Source organism: Artibeus jamaicensis, unplaced genomic scaffold (assembly GCF_021234435.1).
Source record: "Artibeus jamaicensis isolate MK-2021 breed Jamaican fruit bat unplaced genomic scaffold, CSHL_Jam_final contig_851, whole genome shotgun sequence".
NCBI lineage: Eukaryota > Metazoa > Chordata > Mammalia > Chiroptera > Phyllostomidae > Artibeus > Artibeus jamaicensis.
In genome coordinates this window covers 12,839,790-12,866,034 of record NW_026521986.1, presented here as the reverse complement: position 1 = coordinate 12,866,034, position 26,245 = coordinate 12,839,790, and the positions used below count along the sequence as shown (strand labels likewise).

Genomic DNA, 26,245 nt, shown 5'->3' with positions numbered 1-26,245 from the left:
GGGCACCCGTGGTGAAGAAGGGTAATGCTGGGAGGACAGTCACTCTATTGTGCTGTCCAGGGGCTGCAGAAGGGGTGGCTCCACCAGGGGCAGGGGAAGACCACTGCAGACAGGTCCTTCTGGCAGCTCCACATTCAACTGGCACCTGGGGAGCAAGGCCATCAGTTAATACTGGTGTTCTTTCAATGCTCGTGTGTGTATGAGCTGAGCTTAAAAAGGGAAGAGTAAGCTGTGAATCTGGTGGAAAGGGGGCAGTCCATCTCCTACCTTTCCTCTCTTTTCTCGCCCCCCCCTCCTGCCAAGATTGCCCAATTACTTACCACAACTGCAGAAAGTTGAAACTACATCTGGCCACAATAAGACCGCTGAGGATATCAATGGAAAAAGGGGCGTCTGGCAGTCCCCGGACCAGAGCTACTTCCGGCAGGTGAATCCCCGAGCTGGAAAGTTTGCTTACTCCACTGACAACACCTTCGAACAGGATATTTACTTTGGTAATAGAGCTGGGGCCCTGTGGTGGGCGCTGAGGTGGGCATGGAGCAGGGAGCTGGAAGGTAGCCAGGGGCTGAAACAGTCATGGGGCTGGTTGAGGCCCTGGATGCCCACGTATTCACAGTACTAGTCCCTGGTCACTTGTCCAGGAGCTGGGGTTTTTTGTTTTTTTGTTTTTTTTGTTCAGAGCGATGGTTAGAGGCCCCTGATAGAGGGCAAACTGTTCTTCTCTTCCCCCTTTCTCTATCCTTCTATCTTACTAAGGAGGCAGTGGAGGGTGGGACTGTAAAGCAATCGAGATTTTGCTTTGGGAACAACCTACCTCTTCCCTGTGCACCCTTCTCTCTCCTCTCGCTTTCAGATACTCCTTCACTGAGATGCTACATTTGAAAAAAAAATCACAGGCTTTGGAGGCAAGCACATTCGAGTTTAAATCCTGGCTTAACCACTTCCTACTAACCTTCAGGAAATTGTATAATCCCTCTGAGCCTTATGTACCTTTTTTGTAAAACAATATTAACAAAAATGTACTTGCCCCGGCTTGTGCAGCTCCGTGGATTGGGCACTGGCCTGTGAACCAAACGGATGCTGGTTTGATTCCCCTGTCAGGCGGGTGCCTGTGTTGCAACTGAGTCCCCAGTTGGGGGCGTGTAGGAGGCAGGTGATCCAATGTTTCCCTCCATTCTCCTCTCTAAAGATTAATAAATAAAATCTTTTTTAAATTCACTGTATGTAAAGAGCAGATGACAAAGCATCTATAAATGCCCAATAAGTGTCCACTACTTTCCCCTTCCACCTTGCTATGCTTTAGACGCCTGGCCTTCCAGGATACACAGTCTAGGTCTGTGTGTTCCAAGCCCTTTATTCTTTCCAACCCCCATCTTGTTCCTAAACTGCTATCAACTGAAAGTCTTCTTAAAGTGCTTAAGATGTAGTATTTATAACTGAGAAGAGATGAATCAGGTGGTCCTTCGTTAGTATCTAGCTTTTCATAGGGGCAATACCTATAAGTTAGACAGGCTCTGCCTTGACTTGCAGGCCTCGTAGAGCGAGCCTTGTAGTCGTGAGTTCTGGAGGCTTGGAGTAGGGTAACACGAAACTGGGTCTGATCCTGGGGACTGAAAACACAGGAAGAGGGAGGAGAAAGGTGCTGGGGACTCATTATTTCTCCTTCTTTTTCTAGCCCTTCTGCACATTTTATTGATTTGACTCATTATTTCTTTATCTGTTCATAGATAAAGTCCAGGTCGTCCACCAGATTGGTGCAAGGAGAGACCAAATTTTCCTGGAAAATCTCAACCGGTACAATAAGCAGCTACTTAAGGTCTTCCCTGAAAGCCCAGAAAGGTGGACTTCCCAGCCTGTTCCTGAAGCAGGTAAGCACGGGGGTGATAATGGGAGTAAAGATGGAAGTGTGGCTATTTCTTTTCCTTTAAAAAAAAATCCTCACCTGAGGACATGCTTAGAGGGGAAGGGAGGGAGAGAGGAAGAGAAACATCTCTCAGCAGCCTCCCCTACCTCTCCCACGTGCCCCAAATGGGGACTGAATCTGCCACCCCAGGCATGTACCCTGACCAGGAATCGAACCCTCTACCTCTCCATTTACAGAAAGATGCTCCAAGCAACTGAGCCACACCAGCAAGGGCATGGCTCTTTCTTTAAGGCCCCTGTTTCATAGGGCGGGGCATCACCAACTAAAAATCGCCCCTTCCTACCAACTAAAAAATCAGCTCATGAAATTATAAAACACTACCTATGACTAGGAAGTGGCTTTGTGAAACATCCATTCAGTTGAAATCAGATAAAGCTTATGCGTAATAAAGTGGGTTAGGACCAGTAATTACCAATAAGGCAGATCCCATTGTAATGCTTGCAGAGGAAGTTCATCAAACCCCTGATCCAGTCCTCTGCCCTTTTACCTTGGGCTGGCTCTACCCTCCCACGCCATTCTCAGGCTCATCATACCTGCTTCGCAGAGTATATTTCACAAGTTTCTGTTCCACAAATGCATCACTCTTTGTTCTGTAAGACAAATAAGACAGAAGGAAGGAAAATAGCCAAGAAATGAGCTTGGTTCACTGGACCAGCACCCAACCCACTGAGCCACAGCAGCCAGGGTGATTTTGTGAATATGTTTTATAAAGTCATTAAGTGCTATACAAACTCAAGGCATTATTATTTGTATACTACCTTCCCCACAAGCCAGCTCTGTCCCGCCTGTCCTCTCCTCTAAGAACAGGCAAAGCCACAGAGACAGAAAGTTGACCAGTGCTTGCTGTGCCATAGCTGCACAACTCTGCGACTATATTTAAGAACCACCGAACTGTATGTACTTTAAAAGGATGAAATTTACTGTATGTGGATTCTACCTCAATGAAGCTGTTATTTTAAAAAACCCTCTGAGGGCCCTATGCATTCACAGAAGCCTGGCCACCTGTCTCACTTGCTTCATAGGCACCTTTTCCCCAGTAGTGCTGGGCACCTGCCTTCTTCCCCCGCTGATCGCAGAGCTGATGCTGTAGGATGTTTTACGTCAAACTTCTTTTTAAAATGGTATTTGAAATTGATCTGGGTGAAGTGAAGTCAGAATGGTAATACGCACACATTTTCTTATAACCATTTTATTCATCATCTCATCTCAGGAAATATTGGGAATGAAAGAACCTGGAAATAATAGAAAATTTCCTGAGGTTAGATGTGGGTAGATTACTTCTCTCCATCTTCATGGAAATAAAAAATTTAGATGGTAACTTCTTTAAAAGGATAAAAATTCTGAAGAAACAAAGCATGCTTATTACTACATAGCCTTTAATTTCCCCCCAATCATGACAGAAAGCTCTCTAGTGTGCGCAGCTCGTTATGGTTCCTATGTACCAAGCACAGGTTTTATGGTACGAGTCACAGAGGCCCTGTCTGTTGCTGCCAGCAAAGTGAACGGTGCCTTTGGTCCCATGGACAATCAAAGGGCTTCTCCGCCACATGCTCCCTTTAGATGGCTTTTGATGTGGAAGGTGGCCAGTGGATGTGTGTCTGTGCACAGAACTCAGGACTGGAAGTAAAATGAATGTTGGCAGTTGTACATGTTTATTCCCACAGAGCTTGCACATCGGAGAGTTTGGACTTTCTCACCACATCCATTTGACCCCCAGAGCAGGGGGATGCAGGAGGAAGAGCTGCTTCTCACTTCCATGGGAGGGGTTTCAAGGTGGCTGAGAGGAGTGGGGGGTGTCACGTGGCAGAGTAGCTGCTCACTGGGAACAGACCTGTCTGGAGCTGGTCCTGTGGCTTTTCGGTGTGCACGTCCTGTGTACACTGCAGAGGAAGGATGCCCTGAACAGGGGGGCTGAGCTCCCCCAGTGTGACCCAGCTGGGTGAGGACCCTTTGGAGGGTAGGCTCAGTACGGGCATCTGAGCTGAACTGTCCTGGAGTCTCGCAGGACTCTTTCTATATTAGAAGAAGTGGCATTGCCCTTCTTGCTCAAAGGAAAGAATTAATTCAGAGGAAATCTAAACACATTCGAGTTAGAACAAAGTCTGAAAAAAACAGCCACAGCTGACAGTGACAGACTAGAACGTGAAATGGAGAAGCGGGGCAGCAAGCAATGAATTCAGTGCCGGGAAATGTTTTTATCCTGTTTGCCTTCTCCTTGTCCACACAACTGCCCTCTGAGAAGGAGGCCTTCTGTATCCCATACCGAGGAGCAGAGTAAAGCTGGGAAAACACAACGGTGACTATTTTTATGTAACAACTATACTTATATAATCTTTTCATCTGTTCTCAAACTTCCAACTGTTATTCGTTATAGTTAGGAAAAACTAATTATGACAAAATTGCTCAAATCTTTGTAGAGTTGCTAAAAATCTTTAAAATTAGTCACTTGTAGTACTGTTCCTCCTCCCCAATTGAAAACATTAAAAAGAAAGCTTACTGCCCTGGCTGGTGTAGCTCAGTGGATTGAGCACGGGCCTGCGAACCAGACAATCGTGGTTCGATTCCCAGTCAGGGCACATGCCAGGGTTGCAGGCAGGTTCCCTGCAGGCCAGTTCCCAGCAGGGGACGCACGAAAGGCAACCATACATTGATGTTTCTCTCCCTCTCTGCTTCCCTTCCCCTCTAAAGATAAATAAATAAAATCTTAAAAAAAAAAAGAAAGCTTACTAAGTTAGGAACTAATGGCCAATTACACTCTAAATTGCAATATATCAAATATTGTATTTTATGAGCAACATTTTTCGCTTATGAACATATTCATGTTCCTAAAACTTTATTAAGCTTATAATAAGGTTTGTGAATAGCTCAGCTTTCCCCCTAGCCTCTCCCCCATCATCATGGCTTTATCATGTCTGGAATCGGGACTTCTCATAACTCCCGATGGGATTTGTACTCAGTGCCCATTATACTCACAGGGAAGTTCCCTCTTCGATATATTGTTTTGCCTCGGTCTCAGTCAGGAATGGGAATGTGATGGAAGCTGGAGCACAGGACTTAGGGCAGTGGGGTGAGAATTCCTCGTACCGCCCCGCTGCAGCTTGCAGGCCTGTGAAAGGAGCCCTGTGCTGGACGGCTTTGCCCACCCCGGTCAAGGATCTGCTGCCGCCAGTGGGTGGAGAGGACACGCCCATTAAGACCAGGAAACTGAAGACACAGGCAGAACCGCCGGAGGAGGATGGGACTTGGAAGCTGGCGGTTCTGCAGAGGATGCTGCAGGAGTGGAAGGCCGCCTGGGCCCTCGGTGAGCGGAGGGCAGGGACGGGGGCACTGGAGATACCAGTGTGTATTTGTGGGCGAGGAGGGTCTCGCCTTGGACAAGTGTTTTGCAGTCTTTGAAAATCCATCCCTCTCTTGTAAAACATATAAACCTAGTGGCCTCATCAAGGTTAGACTAGACGAGGGCCTTTAACACATTGCTAGTGGACATGTATTGGGTGCTTTTCGCATGGGCAGGTTTTACTTCGGTAATTTGTGAAAAGTCACTATGTTGAGACCTCTTCACAGGCAGGGACCTTAACTTACTGACCTGTGAAACTTTATGTTTAATAAATGTTGCGTGAAGGGGAGGGCGAAGTATGCTGCCCAAGCAATGCCAATGTAATGGTCAAATAAAATAGCAGTTGTCTGTGGCATAAACAGCCCCTCTCCAAAATTCTTCTGTGGAACTGGGGTCATCATATATTTACTTTGCCTTCAGAGAGATGGGAGTGGGAGCCTGGGTGCCTGGGGCAGAGTAAAGGCCTCACAGGGACTGAGGGAAGCCATTTGCGCCTTCAAATCCTGTAGCTGCTGTCTTTCAGAACAGAAGAGAATTTAGTGCAGGACAAAGAGAGGAGATTCATAAACTAGATCAGATAAGCAAAAATAAAGAGAGAGATTCTGAGTAAAAGCTGCCGATAGGGAGCAACTACAGAAGGTGGGAGCACAGAAAGAAAAGCTTGATACCTACAAAGAGCGCAGTTAGCAGTAAAATGAGGAAGACCTTGAAAGCCAGATGGTGGAGCTTTCAAAGGCAAGGAAACCCGATAACTTGACAGGTACTTTGCTGAACTTTGTCTAGTTATCGCATTACTACTCAGTCACTCAATATGGTAGGTGCTAATATTTCCATCCTACAAATGAAAAATCAAGCCAAGACAGGGTAAGGAACTTATCCAACGTCACACAGCCAATAACAGTGATTCTAAACCAGGTGTGTCTCATAGCAAAGTGCTTTTTACCACTATGTTTTATTGCCCCTTTTATTTTCTAGATGGTAACAATGAAGAGTTATTGAAGCAAAGAGGGACCGAATATGAGTTGGGGGTGGGTGGGAGTTTTGTTTGGGAACTGACCTAGAGAGGACATGAGCCAGAGAAATAACTTCCCTAAAAGTCCATCTCTGGGGCCCTTTATTTTCCTGAACTAATGTTTTGCTCAAATTGTCCTGGGGGAGGGGGCCTGCTTGTTCCCTGCCTGCAGCACGATATCTAGCCCTAACCAGGTGGTGCTCTTCCCATTTCCCTCCCTGTGCGACAGTCATCGAGTGGCGCCACAAGACAGTGGAGGGTCTGCTGCGGAGTTTGGTGGACAGGAATAATAATACTCAGATCCAAGCTATCGTCACATGTGCCACAGCTGTTCTAGAACGGCCCCGGGCTGCCATCAGCCAGGGGGACCCAGGTGAGCCAGAAATGGACTGCTTAAGAATACTGTATACAGGTTTCCCCTGCTATCTGAAAGTAGAATGTTCCTCTAAAACCCTCTACAAGCCAAAGTGGCGTAAAGTGAACAGTTAGCCACCACTTTCTGAAAGGTCACATATGCCACTTTGCTTTTATGGAAGACCTACATTAGTACAGTAATGGCTTTTTCATGAATGCAAAAACCCTCTTCAGATTTCTTTCGGTTAGCACAAACAGGTACTAACACAGGACTGTGATCTACTGAGGAGTGGGTTTAACAAGACACAGGACCCAGGTGATGGAAACTGGAAATGCTGTTGAAAGGACATAAAACCCATGGACACGTATCCCTCGAGAACCCTCTCAGCTACCACCTTTTTTCAGTGTGAGGCCTGAGCTAACACTTTCTCTTTCTCCACCTAATAATATTAGGTACCATCCTAAAAAATTATTATATTTTAGAGAGGAGGGTACGACAGAGAGAGAGAGGGAGAGAAATGTCAATGTGAGAGAGAAACATCAGTCTGTTGCCTCATACACACCCCGACAGGGTTGAACCCGCAACCGGGACATGTACCCTGACCAGGAGCTGAACCTGTGACCTTTTGGCTTTATACCAACTGAGCCACACCGGCCAGGGCACCATCCTCATTACTATTCCTGTCCTAATATTTATCACTCTGGCATAACTGTCTGTTTACTTTTCTGCCACTCCTAGTAAGCAAGAAATCCTCAAGGGTAGGGACTAATTTTAGTTCAACAAAGTTGTTAGGTTTTTTAAGTTTCCTTTCACTTATATCTTGTCTATTGAGTTTCAGATATGGGCATTTTTCCTCCAAGTTTTCAAATTTGCTGCTCCCTCTGCTGGAAAATTCTTCCTCTCTCCACTTGATTAATTTCTATACTTGCCCTTCAATCCGCAGCTAAGATGTCACCTCCTCTGAGGAGTCTTCCCTGCCCGGTACTTGGTTTGGTGTCCCTGCTGTGGATGTGACCACAGATGCACATTTTCTATTATAACCGCTTATTTCCTTGGGTCTCAATGGGACGATATACAAGGTCTTTCCAGAAGGTATCCAGCCAGGTAATATGAAAAAGAGATATTTATGGAAGAAGATACAAGAAGTACTGTACACAGGACAATGACACCACAGTCCCCTTCAAAGTAGGCACTTTGGGACCTCACACAGTTCTCCCAGTTGCTATCAGCTGCGCTGTTGTATTTTCCTGAGTCTCACTGATAGTCTGAAATCTCCTCTCTTTCAAAGGTGATGTTAGTTTTGGGAAAATGCCAGAAGTTGCAGGGCGCCAAATCTGGGCTGTTAGAGAGGCTGAGTCACCTGGGTGATTTGATAATTTTGCAAAAAAACTCTGCACGAGACATGAACGATGCATGAGCGGGCATGTTGTTGTGATGAAGCTGCCAATCACCAGTTGCCCACAGCTGCAGCCTTCTGAATCATCCAAATAGTTTTCATGGAGGAATGTTCAAGCTTAATGTGAAATTTGATGCAGATCCATTGCTCTACTCACTCAGTCATTTTGAATGTAATGGCCACACAGTACACATGCTCACTCAATGGCATCTATCACTGACTAGTACAGTGAAGTCGTCATTTTTCACACATGCACATTCCAGTCCACTCTCCTTGGCTGACAGGTTACATGGATGTTGTGCAAATCATTCTCATTACAGTAACAATGGCTGGACTTTTTCCAGACAGACCTTATATGTTCAGTGCTTGACACACAGAGAGAACTTTCAATAAGCAGCAACAGATATAACTGTATCCCCAAATCTTCCACATACTTATAAACATCTTTGTCTTCCATCAAGAGAACTATGCCTTTCATGTGATCCCTTTCACGTGTCCTGGATGTCTTGATTTTGATTTGTCCTCTTCCTCTCCCCACCATCCTGAAGAAAATGATCTACTCATTATTTCTTGAAATACTCAGCTGACTTCTATCTATTTCCCTGAAATACTCAGATTTCCTTCTAGCCCATTCTTAACAGTTGGCTTAGCAGCCTGCAGCAGTAATAAAAAGGACAGATTAGAAATTCTAAAATCTTAGTCATGGGTCAAGCTTCTTGGGAAGTCAGTTAAATTATCTGAGCTTCAAATTCCTTATCTATAAAATGAGGATAGTTGTGGACAAAAGGTTAAGAAAACCCTTACCCTTCTACTTGAGAATTGGAACTTTAATTAAACGCCCACTTGTTACCTGATAACTTGATAAGGACAGGAACTATATTTACAGGCAACATTATTTATAATAAAAATGAGCCCTGATTCATCAATTACATTTGGACTGGGAAGAACTACACACGAACTATAAATACCTCAAGGAGTACCACTGTTTAAGCTTCCATGAATGCTGGGACTTACATAACAGCATGCCCTTTGGGGACCCCAGAATTATATTTATGGAGTTGTTATAAAAGACACGAACTCCTGTGAGACATAAGACTTGGATACAGCATGGATTCCATGCTCCTGAGCTGTCCCCAAAAGGCTCTGTGGAATGCTTTGCAAACCACCTCAAGAACTCTGGCCGAAAGGAGTGCCCGATGCTGCCTTGTTGGCCAACTGTGCTCCCATCCTATATCCTTCCGAAGACTGGTACCATATGTGATCCATGACAGTCTCATGAGTCTGACTGTTTAAACAAAGACTCCTAAAGTACACATATCTCAGGTGAGCTCTGCAGTAATACCTGCCTTGCCTACTTCAATGAAGAATGAATGAGATGAATATGAAAACACTATATAAATGGCAAAGCACTAACCTAAATATAACTGCTATTATTACTAAAAATACAAAATATAATGTAAACTATGAAAATAGGGTAAATAGGTTGATTTTCATCCTTAAACTTTTGGTCAAAGTTACCATAGCCTAGCTGGAAGCATTATTCCACCTGAATATAGCTCCTTCGAGGCCGGATGATAATGGATTGAGAACTGGCCTACCCAGCACAGAAGTGAGCTGTCAAATCCTACCCACTGTAGGGGCTCAACTAAACTCATATTATGTAGAAGTAAGCACCAGCAAGTGAGACTGAGGTTGGCTGCCAGGTGGCTATGGGAAGGAAGCTGTGTTTCAGAGAAAAGCAAAGGGGTTAGCACTCCCCTCTAGCTCTTATTTTTATCACAGACAAGGAGGAGACCGTGAAAGCCCCATTGATCCAGGACTTGCCAGAGGTTCTAAAGTCCGCACTGGAAGCTGCTCTTTGTGACAAGAATGTCAATGTGCAGATGGCAGCAGCAATATGCCAATATGCCATGGAGTCACATAATCCCCTTGCCCAGGACATCATGCAGACTGCCCTTTTGAAGGGTGAGTAACTCCCTTTTTCTTCTGACCTGGGAATTTGGGGTCAAGAGAAGATATCTTACCATCAAGCTTTTCTGAATTCTTTCCTCTCCATTATCATGCTCTGTGATGTCTACCATATTGGGTTTGTGCTTATCCTCAGTACATCGAAAACTTAGTTCTTCTTAGGTAGTGTTACAAAATAGGCACACTGCCACCTAGTGGTACCTTGACTAAGGGTTTCATAGATATATTTAACTAGCAACCATGACCTTTCTTTCACACAACTGAATTTTCCTTTAATTGAAATATAATTGAAAATATGATATGAAAAGTTAAAAGTTGCACCATGCTTCCATTCTCTGCATTAACTTTCAGGCACTGTCCACATGCACTGTTGAATAATGCAAGCAAAAAGGTCAATGATATGTCCAAGGTGCCTGACTGCTCAGAGGTGTCTGGTCCTTGTCTGTCACCAACTCCCAGACAAGGACAAATGGCTGACTGGTTTGGCCTTCTGCACATAGAGACTCAATGAGTTGATTCATCTTGCGTAAGAAAGCCTCCGCTTCAGACTGTCCAGTCTCTAAGGGGAGGAACAACTGTGTCTCTCAGCCAAGCCAGCAGGGCCTTACTGCTGTTACCTAACATGAGCCTTTTAGGACTTAACTTTTCAGGTTAAGATTTTCCGTCTACGTTTAAAACCTTGATATGATCATTGAAATATGGCTTAAATATGGGACTGGATTTCTGGACTGAAAGGGGCACAGGGACGTGAGATAGCAGGCACCCAAAGGCTGTTCTCTCTGTGGGGAAAAGAGGTCAGCTATCGGGACTCCTTTTTCACCCCACTGTGGCAGGCAATAGCGTGGACAGCTGGGCTGCAGCTCAGTGCTTGGCTCTGGAGGGTGCTGCCACTTACCCCGTGATCAAGAGGATCCTCCATCAGCTGTTTAACAAGAAGAATGAGGACACTGAGCACCAGGCATACATGCTCCTGAGCCATCTCAGTGGGAAGTCGGTATGTGTCCATTAAAGGGTCAGAAACAGGAACCATGTTCAGGGGAACAGTTGGGCCTTTGAGATAAGTGCATGTAAGAATCCAAAATGCAGATGGTTTGGATAGGATGATCTCAGGCACAGGTAAAACTAGACTCAGTGCGATGGAACTGAGGTGTAGAAGTGTATACAGGGAAAAGTGACAATAGCTAGCTTAGAGAAAGGTGAGAAAAGTAGGCTGCAGATGGTTTCTGAGTATGCAGTAAGAACTGTGACATGGAGAATTTACTTCTGCTGCAAGTTTACCCTTGATAACCATGCAGACCTACAATTTTGTTTACTTTCAGCCGAAATGTGAAACACAAAAACTTAGGCATATCGAAATCATTTTAGGGGTAAAGATAGTTAAAGTAAAAAGGAGAAGGCCCCAGGAGTTTTCTGTTCAGATTACAAAATCTGTATTTTGTTCCCTGATTCATGATCCCAGAAGTCAGCTGGCTTAGATGGATGAGTGCTCCAAATTTTATAAGCCCACCCTTTGCTGGGCATCTCATGTACTTGTGACATTAATTATGCTGGATGCCATGTTAGGATGGAAGTTCTTTGAGGTTCTAGCATCTATAAAGATGACCATGAATATGCATACAAGTCTTCCATTTCCTCAGACCCTGATACACACCATACTTGCTGTGGAGCTGAATAGCCGTCAGTGGAAGGACCGGATTGTGGCCTGCCGGGCTCTCTCGCGGATCAGTGGAACTGTCTGTTTGGTAAGCCTTCTCTTTTCGTGCTCCCAGGACAGACAGTCTAGGCTAGCGAGCCCTTCCACCTATTGCTGCTATCTGGTACCCCATTCTTACCAAACAGACCTCTGTCCTCCCATTGCTACCTCTTAGTCCTAACCCAGAATTACCTTCAGGTGTCAACATGGCTTTCTGTGACTTAAGCCACTGCTTCTCAGCTTGGTGGCAGTCCACAAACTGTTTATTACCCACCTACAATGAAATAAGCAAAAAAAAAACAAAAACAAAAAATAGTTGAAAAACTTTTATAGTGATTTGACATTACCTCAGTGTCAATGTACTATGTAAGTATCAGTCCATGATATTTTCCCATTCAAATATTGGTCCTTGGTCAGATAGTTTAAGAAGCACTGACTTAAACCACCCAATAACCCAACTACACTGGTGTCAATGCTGTCTTTCCCCAAGTGTCTAGCACACGTATAAAGAAGGCATAAACACAGCCCCTTCAAAAACTGACATTAGATTTGGAATAATGAGACTAATGTTATTGATCTTAGAACAATGATGCAAGAACAAGCAATAAGTGTAAGGTGCTTTAGAACTTTTAAGAGAGATTAGTATGGGCTGACATTATCAGTTAAAGTTATGTGAAGGAGTGTGAGACACAGCTGAGCAAGATGTGGATAGAACTGAAGAGGGACTTTCAGTGTGAAAAACCCTGACCATCATTTAGGCTTCCACCTGATCTCCTTCTTGCCATTACTTTTTAATCATCTTCAGCTATTCAAATGGGAATTTTTCCTTCTTTCTATGTGTCCCTATATCTTTTCCTTCTAACAAAATGGCCCAGAACATTCCCATTCCCTTGAGAAGTGAACACCTTCTAGTCTTTGATTTTTGCACTTTGATGTGGAAAGCAAGAAATCTGGCCATTCAGTATAATTACCTGAAGACATTTTAGTCTGACTTCATTCTGCCTCAGCTGCTGTAGTACCCTGCTGCTAAAGTCCTGCACTGGGAACATCACCAGGTATCACCCAGGAGCTCATTGGAAGTGAAAATCTCACCTCAGGTCAACTCAGTCAGAATCTGCATCTTTTTTTAAAATTATTTTTTAAATATATTTTATTGATTATGCTATTACAGTATCCCATTTTCCCCCTTTGCCCTCCTCCACCCAGTACCCACTTCTCTCCAGCATTCCGCCCCCCAACTTAGTTCATGCCCATGGGTCATGTGTATAAGTTCTTTAGCTTCTCCATTTCCTATACTATTCTTGACATCCCCCTGTCTATTTTGTACCTGCCAAATCATATCTGATCCTGTTCCTGTTCTGGTTGTTTGCTTAGTTTGCACTTTTTTAGATTCAGTTGTTGATAGTTATAAGTTTGTTGCCCTTTTAATGTTCATAGTTTTGATCTTTTTCTTAAATATGTCCTTTTAACATTTCATGTAATAATAGCTTGTTGATGGTGTATTCCTTCAGCTTTACCTTGTCTGGGAAGCACTTTATTTGCCCTTCCATTCAAAATGATAGCTTTGCTGGATAGAGTAATCTAGGTTTTAGGTCCTTGTTTTTCATCACTTTGAATATGTCTTGCCATTTCCTTCTTATCTACAAAGTTTCTTTTGAGAAATCAGCTGACAGTCCTATGGAAACTCCTTTGTAGGTAACTCTCTACTTTTCTCTTCCTTTAAGATTCTCTCTTTATCTTTAACCTTTGGCATTTTAATTATGATGTGTCTTGGTGTGGTTCTCTTTTGGTCCAACCTGTTGGGACTGTCTGTGCTTCCTGAACTTGTGTGCCTATTTCCTTCAGCAAATTAGGGAAGTTTTCTTTCATTATTTTTTCAAATAAGTTTTCAATTTTTTGCTCTTCCTATTCTTCTGGCACCCCTATGATTCAGATGTTGGTACATCTGGAAAATTGTCCCAGAGGTTCCTAAGTTTATCCTCATTTTTTTCGATTCTTTTTTTATTCCTGCTGTTCTGATTAAACATGTTTTCTTCTTGGCTTCATCCTCTCCACTGTTGGTTCCCTGTAGATTTTTCTTTATTTCACTTAGTGTAACTTTCATTTCTTCCCTTATGTTTTTGCTATACTCAATGAGTTCTTTGAGCATCCTGATCACCAATGTTTTGAACTCTGCATCTGATAGGTTGGTTATCTGTTTCATTTAGTGGTATTTTTCCCCCTGGGTTTTGTTCTGTTCTTTCATTTGGGCCATATTTCTTTGTCTCCTCAATTCTACGGCCTCCCTGTGTTTGTTTTTTGTGTTAGAGGTAGAGCTGCTTTGACTCTCTTAGAAAAGTCACCTGTAAATTGTGTGGGGGCAGAGCCTTAGGTAATCGCCAGAGCAGGGCAACCCACCTCACCACTTCGTAGCTCTGTTGGTGGAGAGTGGCTCCGAAAGGGGACAATGCTGCTGCCTGGCTTCTGGAGGCTTGCCCAGCACTCTCCTTGTTTCTAGTCACTTCACCCACTTTGTGGATGCCACTGGCACTCTTCCAGCTGTAGCCCTGGTGATGAATCCCAGAGTGGGTGGGTTTGCATATGTTCTAAGTCCAGGTGGGCCCTTTAAGCCGAGTCTCCTGAAAATCTGGCAGTTTCTTCTGCTGCCTTAACCCCAACTAGTTTTTATAGAGAAAAGTTATGGGGACTTATCTTCCTGGTGCTGGAACCTTGGGCTGTGCAGACTGGGACTGGGATTGCTGGCTCCCAAGGTATCCCTCCCAATTTTAATCCACCATATGTGAGTATGGAACCACCATTCCACCACCACTGCAGCCCCTCCACACCATAGTGCAACTCTGCCCCTCCTTCCCATCTGGACAAATGTGGCTTCTTTAAATCCTTGGCTGTCAGACTTCCATACAGCTTAATTTTCTGACAGTTCTGGGTGTTATTTGTTTTGAGATATAGTTGTAATTCTCTCTGTGGTTGCATGAGGAGGCAAAGCATATCTACCTACACCTGCATCTTGACCAGAAGTCTTCAGAATCTGCATCTTAACAATATCATTTTAACATCTGATTCATTTGTACATTCATCCCCTTAGCAGCTGTCACTCAGGATTGCCAATTAAAAGTAAAATGACATGCAGAGCAAGCAGGGGATGGGGTAAAAGATGAGAATTTTACACAAGACTGCTGGAATTAAGAAAGGCATTATGTCCATCAGTTTACCACATCAGTAAGCAAGCAGTTTCTGACTATGTCCTACATGCTAGGCACCATGCTATCATTGGGGATGCAAAGATAATGTCTTTACTTGGTTATATAGAACTACAGCAGAAGCAATTTTAAGGTATTATGGGGTTTTCCTATGCTTGTAAGGGACAAAGGAGAGTTGACTGAGGAGCTTCTTTTTGAGGTAAATTGTAAAAATCATAGTAGGAAAACATCAGGAACCAGGTAGAAGTGAAAGGAATGTTTCTGACAGGAAGAACAGCTTTGACACATTCACACAATCATCAACTGTAACTGTAATAATTGCCCCTTTGCCCCTTCCTCTCTTAGAGAAGTTATCAATATATAGGTGGCCAACTGTCCTGGTTTGTCCAAGACATGAGTTTTAGTACTTAAGCTAGGAAAGTATCAGGTAAACTGGGATGAATTGGTCATCCTATTAAAGTGTCACATTCAAATCATAAGTCTCAAGTACAGGTTACATCATGAGACTGGAAAACAGAGCTGGGTCTGAGTCTTGGCTCCACTGCTCAACTGTTAACCTTGGGCAAGTAAATCTAAGCCTGCATTTTGTCATCTGTAAATGGGAATATCTGCCTCACTGGATTGCTTGAGAGGATTAAGCAAAGGGTAAAAACTCTCAGCACAGTGCCAAGTACAAAACTGATGTTTAATAAATGGTAGCTAATTATTACACCTATTTATAGGATATAAAACATAAGTTGATCCAGCTGATGTGGAATGACTGGAATAAGGAAGTAAGACAAGCAGCTGCCAAAGCTCTGGGGCAAATGAGTCTTGGGAAAGAGGTGCATGACACAATCAGGTAAACCTACTGAACATGAAGAGAGCAGCTTTTCTATCCTTGAGTGTTCAGGGCCCCTGGGATCCAGCCAGCCAGCCTTCGTGGAGCTGCTCTGCATGCTCAGCATTGTACTAAGTTCCAATGCAGGATTATTTTTTAAAAACACAACAAAAAGTTAACAGTCCCTATAGACACTAACAATGTGGCCAAGGAACGAATCATTAATTGAGTTCCCACTAGCCATTGGGCATTGTTTTGAATGATTAAGAGTTCAAAAGCATGGACAAGACTCTGATTATACAGGCAAGATACACAAATGCCTAGTAAGGTCAAGTTTCATGGGGATGGATAAGACTACACAGGCAGAGAGAAGGAAAGACATTCTGCTCTGGCAGCCAAATACAGAAATGCACGTGGCACATGTGAAGGCAGTGGAGAGAACTGTAGCAAGCAAGAGGTGCATGTCTGAAAGTTCCTTTTTAGTCTTTAGTCATTGAACATAGTTTAGTGCCTAGCGCATGCCAGATAATAAGGATTCAAGTAAATAAGACAGTTGAGTATCTACCCAGTGAAACTTAACCTAATGAGGATAAGACTGACAGGGAAGGGTGGGAATGAATAATGGAGAGCCTACAGAGGTTGGATTTTATCCTGAGAGCATTGTAGGGGAGGGAGCATCACCTTTTTAAGGAGACAAAAATAAAAGCACCTGTGCTTTACAGAGTCAAGCTGTGTCAAGGAAATTCCCAAGAGCGTGTGGAAGCCCTGTCCCTGATTGGTGGGCTCAAGCTCATGACTGCCAAGCTTCTCCCAAGCTTCCTAAACTGCTTCTCTGACGACTTCATGGCAGTTCGGCGGGCAGCCTGTTTAGCAGCAGGTGCCCTGCAGATCCGTAATACAATGGTGAGTCAAGGAAACATGATCCCGTCCTGATCAACCAGAAGAGGGCATTACCCCTGAGCTTCCCTTGATGTGCACAGTATACTCACCATTCTGTGGGGACACAGAATGAGAGATCAGAACCAGGACGGTGAGGGAGTATATAGGCCACATCAATCAGTCAGGACCACATTTATCTCCCAGCCGGGCCAGACTTCACCCTAGAGCACACCCTGAATCCTACTCTCACCTCAGCTATGGGCTTCAGGATTAACTCCTGTGAAGGGAGTTGTAATCCCATATTATTAAGGAAAAACCTGATGGAGGTCTTCAAAATAGGCCTGTATGACCATATGAGTCTGTCAGCTGAGAAAATCAACTTACAGATAGGAGATAATTCGGCTAACATATTATGTGTGGCAGGTTAGTACTTCAGGCTCTAGTTCATTTGTCACTAGAATTGACATGTCATTTTTCAGTTACACTACATTTTAGAGACAAGACAGGTCCCTGCCCCTGGTCATTCTTGCTCTGGTCTTCTCCACTCAACATTGCCTTTTATCCATCCCAGGTCATTAGATGCCTTCTGAATCTGATACAGACAGATCCTTACTGGAAAATCAAGGCCTTTGCCATTCGAGGTATGACAGAGTGGCCCCAGCTCCTCAACCTCAAACATCTTCCCATATGCTAGTACTGGACAAATGATACCTGGAATTCCTCTAGAAAGGGGGTGGAGTGTAGGGGAGGGGATGACCACCCTGGCTCAGAAGTTCCTTGCCTGAGAAGTTAAAGATTATTTTCTGTTTTGTAGTTTTTAGTTAAGGATTCTGAGTCTAGGTCAATGGTCAAAAACTGCTTAGTTTGTAATAATATAGCAGATGGCTGCCTACACATTATATAGTAAGACCATTTCTGAATGTTAGGATATATAGCTAGGTTAGTCTTAAATGAATGATAGTAGAACATGCTGCCCTTTCATCTATGCAGCTTTGGGACAGATTGGCCAAGTGAGTCCCCAGTTGACAGACCTCCTGCTCTGGGCTGTGCACTATGAATCATCACCAGGTGTCCGACTAGAAGCTTGCCGTAGTATCTTAGCCCTCAAACTTCAAGGGGACCAGGTCAGGGACACCCTCCTAGACGTGCTGCTCCTAGAAAACCATGATGCTGTTCTGAAGTAAGCACTAAACCTCTGGTCCCTCCCACTACCCCAACTCTCTCATCTTCGTTAATACAGTATGTCCCTGCCTGTTCAGGCTGCCTAATGACTGTAAAAGCTTGGACTCACCTGTGCCATTCACCTACTTACCCAAAAGGGTGACCGAAAACTATGGTAAGACTGAAAGTCAAGCTCATGTAGTTCATGCACCTATTCTCTAGCCCAAACGGTTTTAAGTTATTCATTTCTTCAACTAATATGTATCAGGTGCCTACCATGATGACAGGATTTAAGGTAAAAAATGTCTAGTGTTTGAATTCCACCCAGCTCAGGCCCTCACTAGCTACGTGAACCTGAGTACGTGACTTAGACTCTCCAAGCCCATTTTTTAAAATATATCAAATGCAGACAACAGTCTATCTTATGGGTTTGTGATGACAATTAACAAAGTGACATGCTTAGTACCTGTAATAAATTAGATGTTAAAATAAATGGTACCTATTAGTATCCTCAGATATATTATCTCAAAAACTATACAACATCCTAATAAGCTAAGCATTGTACCATTTGCAGATAAGGCTCAGCAAACCCTTATAAGTCAGGAGTGGAATTTAGGATTCTTGTCTGATTCAAAGTCTTGTACTTTCCACCCTCACGGTTTTGTTTTTTTTTTCTTTTTTAAAGATAGAAACAATCTAAGAAGTCCTTCTTATCTTTCAGGGAAGTTCACCAGGCAATGAAGATACTCAACTTAGAAAATGAGGGGAACGGAGAACTGCTTCAGGAGATCAAGAACAGGGTAGATAAGTGCAAGCTGTGTTTTCAAGAGAAAAAAATGCAGGCCTTTCAAGAGTGTTTCAGACCCTTTTTGCCCTCTAAGCATGTGTATAACCCTTCCCAATCACAGATATACTTTCTACAGTCCTAGACAAGGACACCATGCCATTTGAAGACAGAAAACATCTGTGCAAGACAGGATCATACAATCCTATTAGGAAAAAAAAATCCCATTAGTTCTTCAAGTAGCCCTCAAAATCAGGGTTTGTTGTTGTTTCTAAAATAGTTTCCTTCCCTTTGCATTTTCTCCGCACCATCTCCTAAACCAAAGTTCTCCTTTCCTTTTTGCAGACAGGCATAATGAAGGAATGTGGGACTGGAGCTGGCCTCCTAGGTTTTCTTTTTCCTACCAAACTTTCCTTAATTCCTAACCTGGGCTCTGTCATCAAAAGAATGAACACTCTTGCTGAACAAATGGTTCTAATTTTCAAAGGTGTTACAGGAGGTGAAGGAATAGAGGAAAAGGGATTTTTAAAATGTAAGATTCTTTCTTTATGTATAATTCAAAAAACCAACTTCACACAATTTCTCAGCAGATTCCTTTAATCATACCCAAAATGCTTAAGTAAACTTTTCATTAACAGGTGTAAAAATGTTCAACCAATATCACAAGAGGACAATGCTCTCAGGCATTCATGTACCACCTAATACTAATAAGCATGGTGCAATAAGTTACTTTATCAGTGTTTTGATGATTTGCAGCCTAATGTGGTTGTTTTTTTCCAACATCATTTGTTCTGATCCAGATTCAAACACTAAACCAAAAGGACTTGCTGACGCAGAAAATATTCAAGATTGAGACAGTCATAAAAAAAGTGAAGGCGGAAGCAAAACATATTTATTTGCAACCCAAAGAGGGGCAAAAACCACTGACACTCCATACTTTTCTTCAAGAAACTTTTCATGGTAGGTTTTCTAGGAGTGAGTCCAATGCTTTTAACAAGACTTGGGTTCTGGATGTTTTGGGACTTAGATGTGAGCCCTATAGGATGAGAGCCTGAAAAAGCTACCTCCTTCCTTCTTAGACATCTTCTCAGTCCTTCTGTTATTTTTTTCCTGACTTTATTTGCCTGTTTTATTCCTTTTAAAAAAATGAATGAGGGAGCTCTATTTGAACTGATCTGAAAGTTAGGTTAAAAAAAATGAATAAAACAAAACAAAAACTACTGTTAGGCACACCAAAAAAGCCTTGTATGCTTAACCTTTAATATGTTTTTCCGTTACCTCTGGAGAATGCAGTTACAGGGAGAGCTATCATTTTTACTTTATATACATCTATAGTTTTGCAACTTTTAAAGAAAGACTTTAGCCCCTTTGAAAAGCACACGTTGGCCTTTCGCTAATGACCCAGTGTGCCGTCAAGAAAGGGCAAAGTAAAAACACCGCTTTTGGGTGAAGTGGCAGCGTGTCATGTTGTCTCGCTTCAATCAGTGGTGTGACAAGGGGTTAGAAAAAGAAAGGAAAAAAAAAGAAAGACTTTATCAAGTTCTCAACCTTATATAACTGAACCGATCAGTTATGCTGACAGAATTTAAAAGTTCCAGATACAACCTAAATGATGAGGTGCAGACATCAAGCTGTACCAATATATACTTACAAAATCAGTGTGCCCATGTGTAGCAGCAGCCTCAGGTCATTCAGCCAGCTGCCTGCCAGCCACCACCCCAACCCAGGTCTTCTGGTTCCAAGTCCAGTGCTCTCTCTGGTACACCAGGCTCTTTTCCACCAACCATGAGAATATTTGCTTGCCCGATATGGGGAAGTTTCTTCCAACTACCAGAAAAAAATGAGAGTGGAAAGTAACTTGAACACCAGCCTTCCCTCATGGCCAGCTTGCTACACAGCTGAATTACTGAGGCCTAAGATAGCAAAAGTAGGAGACAGTGCCAGCCACTGATGTAAGCAGCACTTAGCAAAAGCATAACATACTCTTAAAAACATAATATATCATAACTTTTCTAATAGGATTGTTATTTGGGGTTCAAGAAGCATGATTAAAATGAACAAATTACTGCCAAATTTATAGAACTGGCCTCAAACAACCACCCACCCAAGTTACCTTTCACCTCAGCCCTTACAAATTTTCCCTATCTTCCTTCCCCTCCTCAAACCATGTCACATAATAATCTAGCCTTAGAAAAGGGAAATTCTTTGGCACTTTAATAACTTTTCTAACATTCACACAAACTCACAATAACAAACAGGACGCCAATCCCAACCGTCCCCCCAAACCGATGAACAAGAATTCAAATTAAGGATGCAAATGCTTCCAAATAAAATCTTCTAATGTCTCAAGCAGAGTGACACAGCAAGTGCTACACAGTACACTGAAGCCTGAGGATGAGGATTACTGCAAAATAATCAGATATTGGGTTACTTCTGTAGAAATAGCTCCCTTTTTCCTCCTGCAACCTCTGCTTTACTTTTGTGCCTAGATGAGGTGGTGGTTCCTAGGAGACCATCTGAGTTTTATGACATTGAATCAGTCATAAAGGTAAGTGTGAACGCACTGATGGTAATCAAGGTAAGAACATGAATTTTCCCCCCAAAAAAGGCGGTGGTGGTAAGAGAGAATCATCACTACTGCCTTGTTTCCAGGAATCAACAAGAAACTAGTTCAGGTAAGAGGCATCTTTGTGAGCAGCAGCCCCTTATCATATAACATAGTCGCCAAAGAAAGCTGGTCCTCCACACTGTCACAGGGCAAGTCCCCTACTCTCACAAACTCTGGGTAGGAGCGGAGCAAGAGTTCCATGGCATCGGCTTGCTGGGGGAATATCTCCAAGCACTTGGGCTCTTCCAGATGATAAACACGGGAGTTTTCCACTGTATAATAGAGATATAAATGGCCTCCTTCACCCACCAGCCGAGCTATCCCATCCTGAAGCATGTGCACTTCAGTTTCTGTTGTCAACTGGGCCCCCACGTTCACAGGTTCTCCAGCTTCCCAGCGAACTGGGAGCCCATAAACACTTAGGGCCCTCTCCCGATCAGTCAACACAGGAGGCAGAGAATCATGGATGAAGTCTTTGGCTCGCTGGTCAGCCACCGCATCGACAGGAGCAAAGTGTCCCAAGCGGGCAACCAAGACTCGCACCTTCTCCATGAAAGCAGTTCTTCGCGGATCCTTAGAATCCGAATGCTGGGCCCCCATGTAATCCATGAAGTCTCGGGGCAGCCCCCTACGAAACTCCACATTTTCTTCCATTGCAGCCTGAATTGCCAGAGGCAGTACGGCCTCTAGGAAGTCACCCCAGGTATTGCGCTGGTACGTGGACAAGGTGAGGTGCAGAGAATGCACTCCATCCTGGCATTCGGCTTGGTGAATGAAGCCCCGAGGAAAATAGAGCAAATCTCCAGGTTCCAGCACGGTCTGCAGCACTGGCTCACCAAGGTCGTCCTGGCTGAAGTTGGGGCTGGATGTCAGGGCCAGTTCCTCAGCTGGGACCCGGGGTCGGTAGACTCGCCAAAGTTTCCTACCTTCCAGCTGCAACACAAAAGCCTCGATGTCGTCGTAGTGGGGAGCAAAGCCCTGAGAGTTGGGGGGCGTGAGGTAAACGTTGGAGCCAGCCATACTTCCAAATTGCTCCTGGAGCACAGCCAAAAACTGCCACACGGTGGTCGAAAAAGCCTGCGGACAAAGAAGGCGCAGGGAGCAGCCAGCCTGGTACAGGGACCAAGCGGCGGCGGGCAGGGCGCGGCCGGGCGGATTCAAGGTTTCGCGCCGCCCGTTGACGTAGCGCGCGGCGTCCAGGTGCTGCCCGAACTGCACGTCCTCATTGCGAAGCATGGAGTCTAGGTCGGCAGTAGAGAAGAGACCCTGGTAGTACGCGTGGTCCTGCCGCCGCACCAGCACCGCCTCCCGCTCCCACAAGCGCCGGTAGAAATGATCGGGTGGCATAGGTGCAATGAGCCACTCGAAGAGGCGCGCCGCCCGCCGCCTGCTGCTCGGGATGCGGTTAAGCTCCGCCAAGACACGCTTTAACGGTGAGTCCCAGGCTAGCTCCCCGCCCTTGCTGTCCACCTGTGGCCCCGACAGCGTCGCTGGCGCCACAGACGGTGGGGCGGCCGACGAGTGCTGGGACGAGCACAGTAGGGCGGGCGTGTCCACCACGCTGCTCGGCGTGGCGGGTACCTCCCCAAAACGTGAGGGCGGCACCGAAGCCTGCACCAGGCGCACCGGCGGGGTTTGCCGGGAGCGGGCCGCGGGGGAGGCCTCCAGCAGGTCTGCAGGCCCGAGGTGGCCGTACGGCTCTCGCCGGACCGCATCCGGGGTGGTTGCCGGCCCACCAGGCAGCGGGTCCCTAGGATCGTCCTCAGTCGATTCCACCCTCGAGTCGTCGCTTGGCAGCGTCTGGGCCCTCAGCGCGGCCACGCGGGATGCAGCACTTCGCCTCAGCTGCCTTCGGATCTTCCTGGGCCTCAACGGCAGGACCAGCACCGACCCGCTATGTGACTGTGGCTGTCGCCGGCGTCGCAGCCGCCCGCGCCTCAGCAAGCCCCCACCACCCCGGGTCCCGTCCATAGTGGGACTCTTCTCAGAGCCCCACGGAGCAGGACAGGAAGTCCCAGGCCCGCAGCCGCCGCGAGGAACTTTGGGAAGGGGGCGGGCCTCTAGCGGCCGCGCGGGTTGGCCACGCCCACCATCCTCAGCACTGCGCCTTCCACTCACCCTTCAAGCAAACGGTACCTTAATTTTTGTTTCTTTTACAATTCCATGAAACGTCATCCGTATATTACATTGTGTTCGCTACCCCAAGTCAAGTCTCCTTCCCGTCACCATTTATCCTCCTTTTACCCTCCCCTGTTCCCCCACCCTCCTTTACCTCTGGTAATCACCCTGCTGTTTTCTGCGTCCTTGGCGTTTTTTGTTGTGGTTGGTTTTTTGCTTGACAATCCCTTCAACCTTCCCCACTCCCTTCTGATAGCTGTCAGGCAGTTTTCGGTCTCTATGAGCCTGTTTCTATTTTGTTAGTTCATTTTGTTCATTCGAGTCCACATATAAGTGGAATTATGTGGTACTTGTCTTTCTGTCTGGCTTATTTCACTTGGGAAAAACCGTACCTTAATTGAAATGCGTGGCTTTTCACACTAGAGCCGTGGAGAGGTTCTAAATTAGAGCCGTTAAATCTGCCAATTTAACGAGAATTTCATATGCAGAGGGCAATTAAAAAATCAACTTGCTGGGGACTTGTGGAGAAAGAAAATTGGCTACTTAACTCTTTATTCCTTCTAGTGTCTGCTTATTGCAGTGTGTCCCAGGACGTCCTCTTTTCTGAATAGCATGTTCCCCAGCAGTTTTGCACAGGGAAGTGCATAAATCTTATTTTCAAGAACGTCCCTCAGGCAAACTTCAAGATTTTGTTCAAACCTTGGGTCCCCCAGGTTCTCTTTACTCTGCAGATGGCATTATTATTTTTTTTGAGATTTTATTTATCTTTAGAGGGGAAGGGAAGGAGAGAGGGAGAGAAATATCAATCTATCAATGTGTGGTTGCCTCTCTTGCGTCCCCTGCTGAGAACTGGCCTGAAACCCAGGCATGTGCCCTGACTAGGAATGAAACCAAGATCCCTTGGTTCAAAGGGCTGCGCTCAACACTGAGCTATGCCAGCCAGGGTGCAGATGGAATTATTGATTAAACCCTATGTAAGTTCCTCCACCCAGCTTCTCTTTGTACTTTCTCTGTTACAAATTCTTACAGTCATTGCCTTCTCTGTGAAAAAGGACAATTTTTCCACTTGCATTCTTGTTATCTGCCCTTCTCACCACATCTAGAATTTTGTTTCATTACCTACAATTTCTGTCTCCAGAATCTTCAATCTCAACTCCGAATCTTACATCGAACTCTTAAATGTGCCTCTGTCATTTAGCAGGCACTGTAGTGGGCACAAGGGTGCAATTGTAAGAACAGCATAGTCGCTGTCCCCATGTAACTACTGTTGTTTTGAACATAAAAGATTACTTGTCATCATTTGAGTCATTAAATATAAATTCCTAGGAGTGGAATTGCTGAGTCAAAGGGCAATTTTTGTGATTATTAGTAGATTTTACCTAACTCCCTCCAAAAAGGTTTACTATATTATAAGCAATTATGAGTGGATTAGAGTACATGGCCTCCAGGACCTTTTCTGTGGTTCTGTTTGACCTTCCCTTCCTCAGTCACATTCCTAGCCAAACACTTGCCAGATCTTTTAGGTTTTATCCCTGCCCATGCACCATGGCCACTCTTCTCATTTCTCCCTGGTTTATTACAGTAGTCCTCACCTGAGGGTGATCTTGCCTCCAGAGGGCACGCTCTGCCGGGGGGGTGGGGGCAGGGGGGAGATGTTATGACATCTAGTGTAGCGATTTTCAACCTGTTTTCATCTCACAGCACACATAAACTAATTACTAAAATTCTGCGGTACTCCAAAAAATATAATTTTTGCTGATATGAAAAAAGTATAATTGTGATTCATTCACGCCAGACAGTTATTGTTGCGTTGGCTGTTGTCCTTTTTTAATTTGATAGTCTAAGGGAAAAGAGGTCAGTGCCCCTGACTAAATAATCAGATATTACATGTTTTAGAAATTCTCATAGCACACCGGTTGAAAATCACTGCTGTAGCAGGTAGACGCCAGAGATGCTACTAAATAGCCACAATGCAAAGGACAGTCCCTCCCCTCAACAGATAATTATTGGAACCAAAATACCCATAGTGCTGAGGCTAAGAAATTCCAGTTTATTATGTCCATCTAAGAATGTCAAACCTAAGGAAAATTCTTATGTGAAAGTTTATATATAAAGACTTGAGCCAAATTTTCAGTACATGCCTAGAAGCAAGACCTCAACAGACTGAGAAAATGCTCCGGAGAATGGCAGTTTTGTAGCTTATTTTATACATTAGAATCAAAGGAGGAGACCTAAGGAAGGTTACATGAAATCTGTTGGTGGTAAACTAAGGAGATGGAAGAAAGCAAATTGGGGAAATCTCTAGGAATGTATAAAAAACAAAATTCTTTTACATTAGAGGGTACAGGATAATTAATCATTGACATTTATAACACATAGAGATAGTATTTGGGGAACAAGTTAACAATGAGGGGTTCTTTGGTCTCCTGCTCTGGTATCAGCAGTTGTGTCTTCCAAGGGTAGGAAAAGAAAATTACTCTGACATATCAAAGGTGTGTTATCCTGGGTGCGTAAGAACAATGGACCAAGTTCACTTAAGGTGGATTGACCTTTGCTAAGAAAGCTATAGATAGACCCTGGACATGACATGTCCAGTTAGGAATTTGTGATCAGATCATTCTGTGGGGTTATGTTTGGTCACTGACCTTGTCAGGCCTGCCATGTGTCACCCCACCCCACTACTCGCTTGCCAAGTTTGTTATGTAACGTCTTTTCATTCACAATTACAAGTAACCTCCCAACTAGTCACTAATTTTAATCTCTCCCTAGCCAATTTATAACACAGGTAGCTACAACATTAATTTTCTCAAGTTGTAGCCCCAAAGGTGCCATCACCCTACTCAAAACCCACCTGTGTTCCCCATAGACCAGTCCAAGCCCTTCAGCTAGGTACTAAAGTCACATGGTGTTACAGCCTCATCAGCCACAACTCCGCTAAACATTACTTCTATAAGTTAGGCTATTTGCTGTTCCTTGCCTTTGTTCTTCTC

At 44.4% G+C, this 26,245-nt stretch overlaps 2 protein-coding genes and 1 non-coding gene across 5 annotated transcripts in view; 2 read left to right on the top strand and 1 right to left on the bottom strand.

Annotated features, from left to right (window-relative positions):
• Positions 1 to 19,584, top strand: part of HEATR4 (HEAT repeat containing 4) — a 37,042-nt gene extending 17,458 nt beyond the window's left edge. Inside the window, exons 3-15 of one of the 3 annotated variants that reach the window (XR_005079924.2) lie at positions 304 to 494; positions 1,728 to 1,868; positions 5,022 to 5,225; positions 6,503 to 6,646; positions 9,789 to 9,989; positions 10,826 to 10,986; positions 11,630 to 11,734; positions 15,608 to 15,726; positions 16,428 to 16,608; positions 17,156 to 17,225; positions 17,825 to 17,920; positions 18,467 to 18,545; positions 19,330 to 19,408. Coding sequence is in view for 1 of the 3 variants with exons in the window: in XM_053673240.1 (XP_053529215.1) it covers positions 304 to 494; positions 1,728 to 1,868; positions 5,022 to 5,225; positions 6,503 to 6,646; positions 9,807 to 9,989; positions 10,826 to 10,986; positions 11,630 to 11,734; positions 15,608 to 15,726; positions 16,428 to 16,608; positions 17,156 to 17,225; positions 17,575 to 17,764; positions 18,467 to 18,545; positions 19,330 to 19,584 (2,023 nt within the window). In the remaining 2 variants the exon portion in view is untranslated. Of the gene's footprint in view, positions 1 to 303; positions 495 to 1,727; positions 1,869 to 5,021; positions 5,226 to 6,502; positions 6,647 to 9,788; positions 9,990 to 10,825; positions 10,987 to 11,629; positions 11,735 to 15,607; positions 15,727 to 16,427; positions 16,609 to 17,155; positions 17,226 to 17,574; positions 17,765 to 17,824; positions 17,921 to 18,466; positions 18,546 to 19,329 lie in introns of all 3 variants that reach the window. The other 2 variants (XM_053673240.1, XR_008392987.1) reach the window with 2 other exon arrangements.
• Positions 19,109 to 23,164, bottom strand: RIOX1 (ribosomal oxygenase 1). The gene has a single exon (XM_037127809.2). The coding sequence runs from the start codon at positions 23,106 to 23,108 to the stop codon at positions 21,201 to 21,203; it is 1,908 nt and encodes a 635-aa protein (XP_036983704.2). The 5' UTR covers positions 23,109 to 23,164; the 3' UTR covers positions 19,109 to 21,200.
• On the top strand, positions 19,893 to 20,027 carry LOC119036606 (small nucleolar RNA SNORA21). The gene has a single exon (XR_005080037.1). It is a non-coding gene; the product is annotated as a small nucleolar RNA SNORA21 (small nucleolar RNA).
• Positions 23,165 to 26,245: the final 3,081 nt, after the last annotated feature.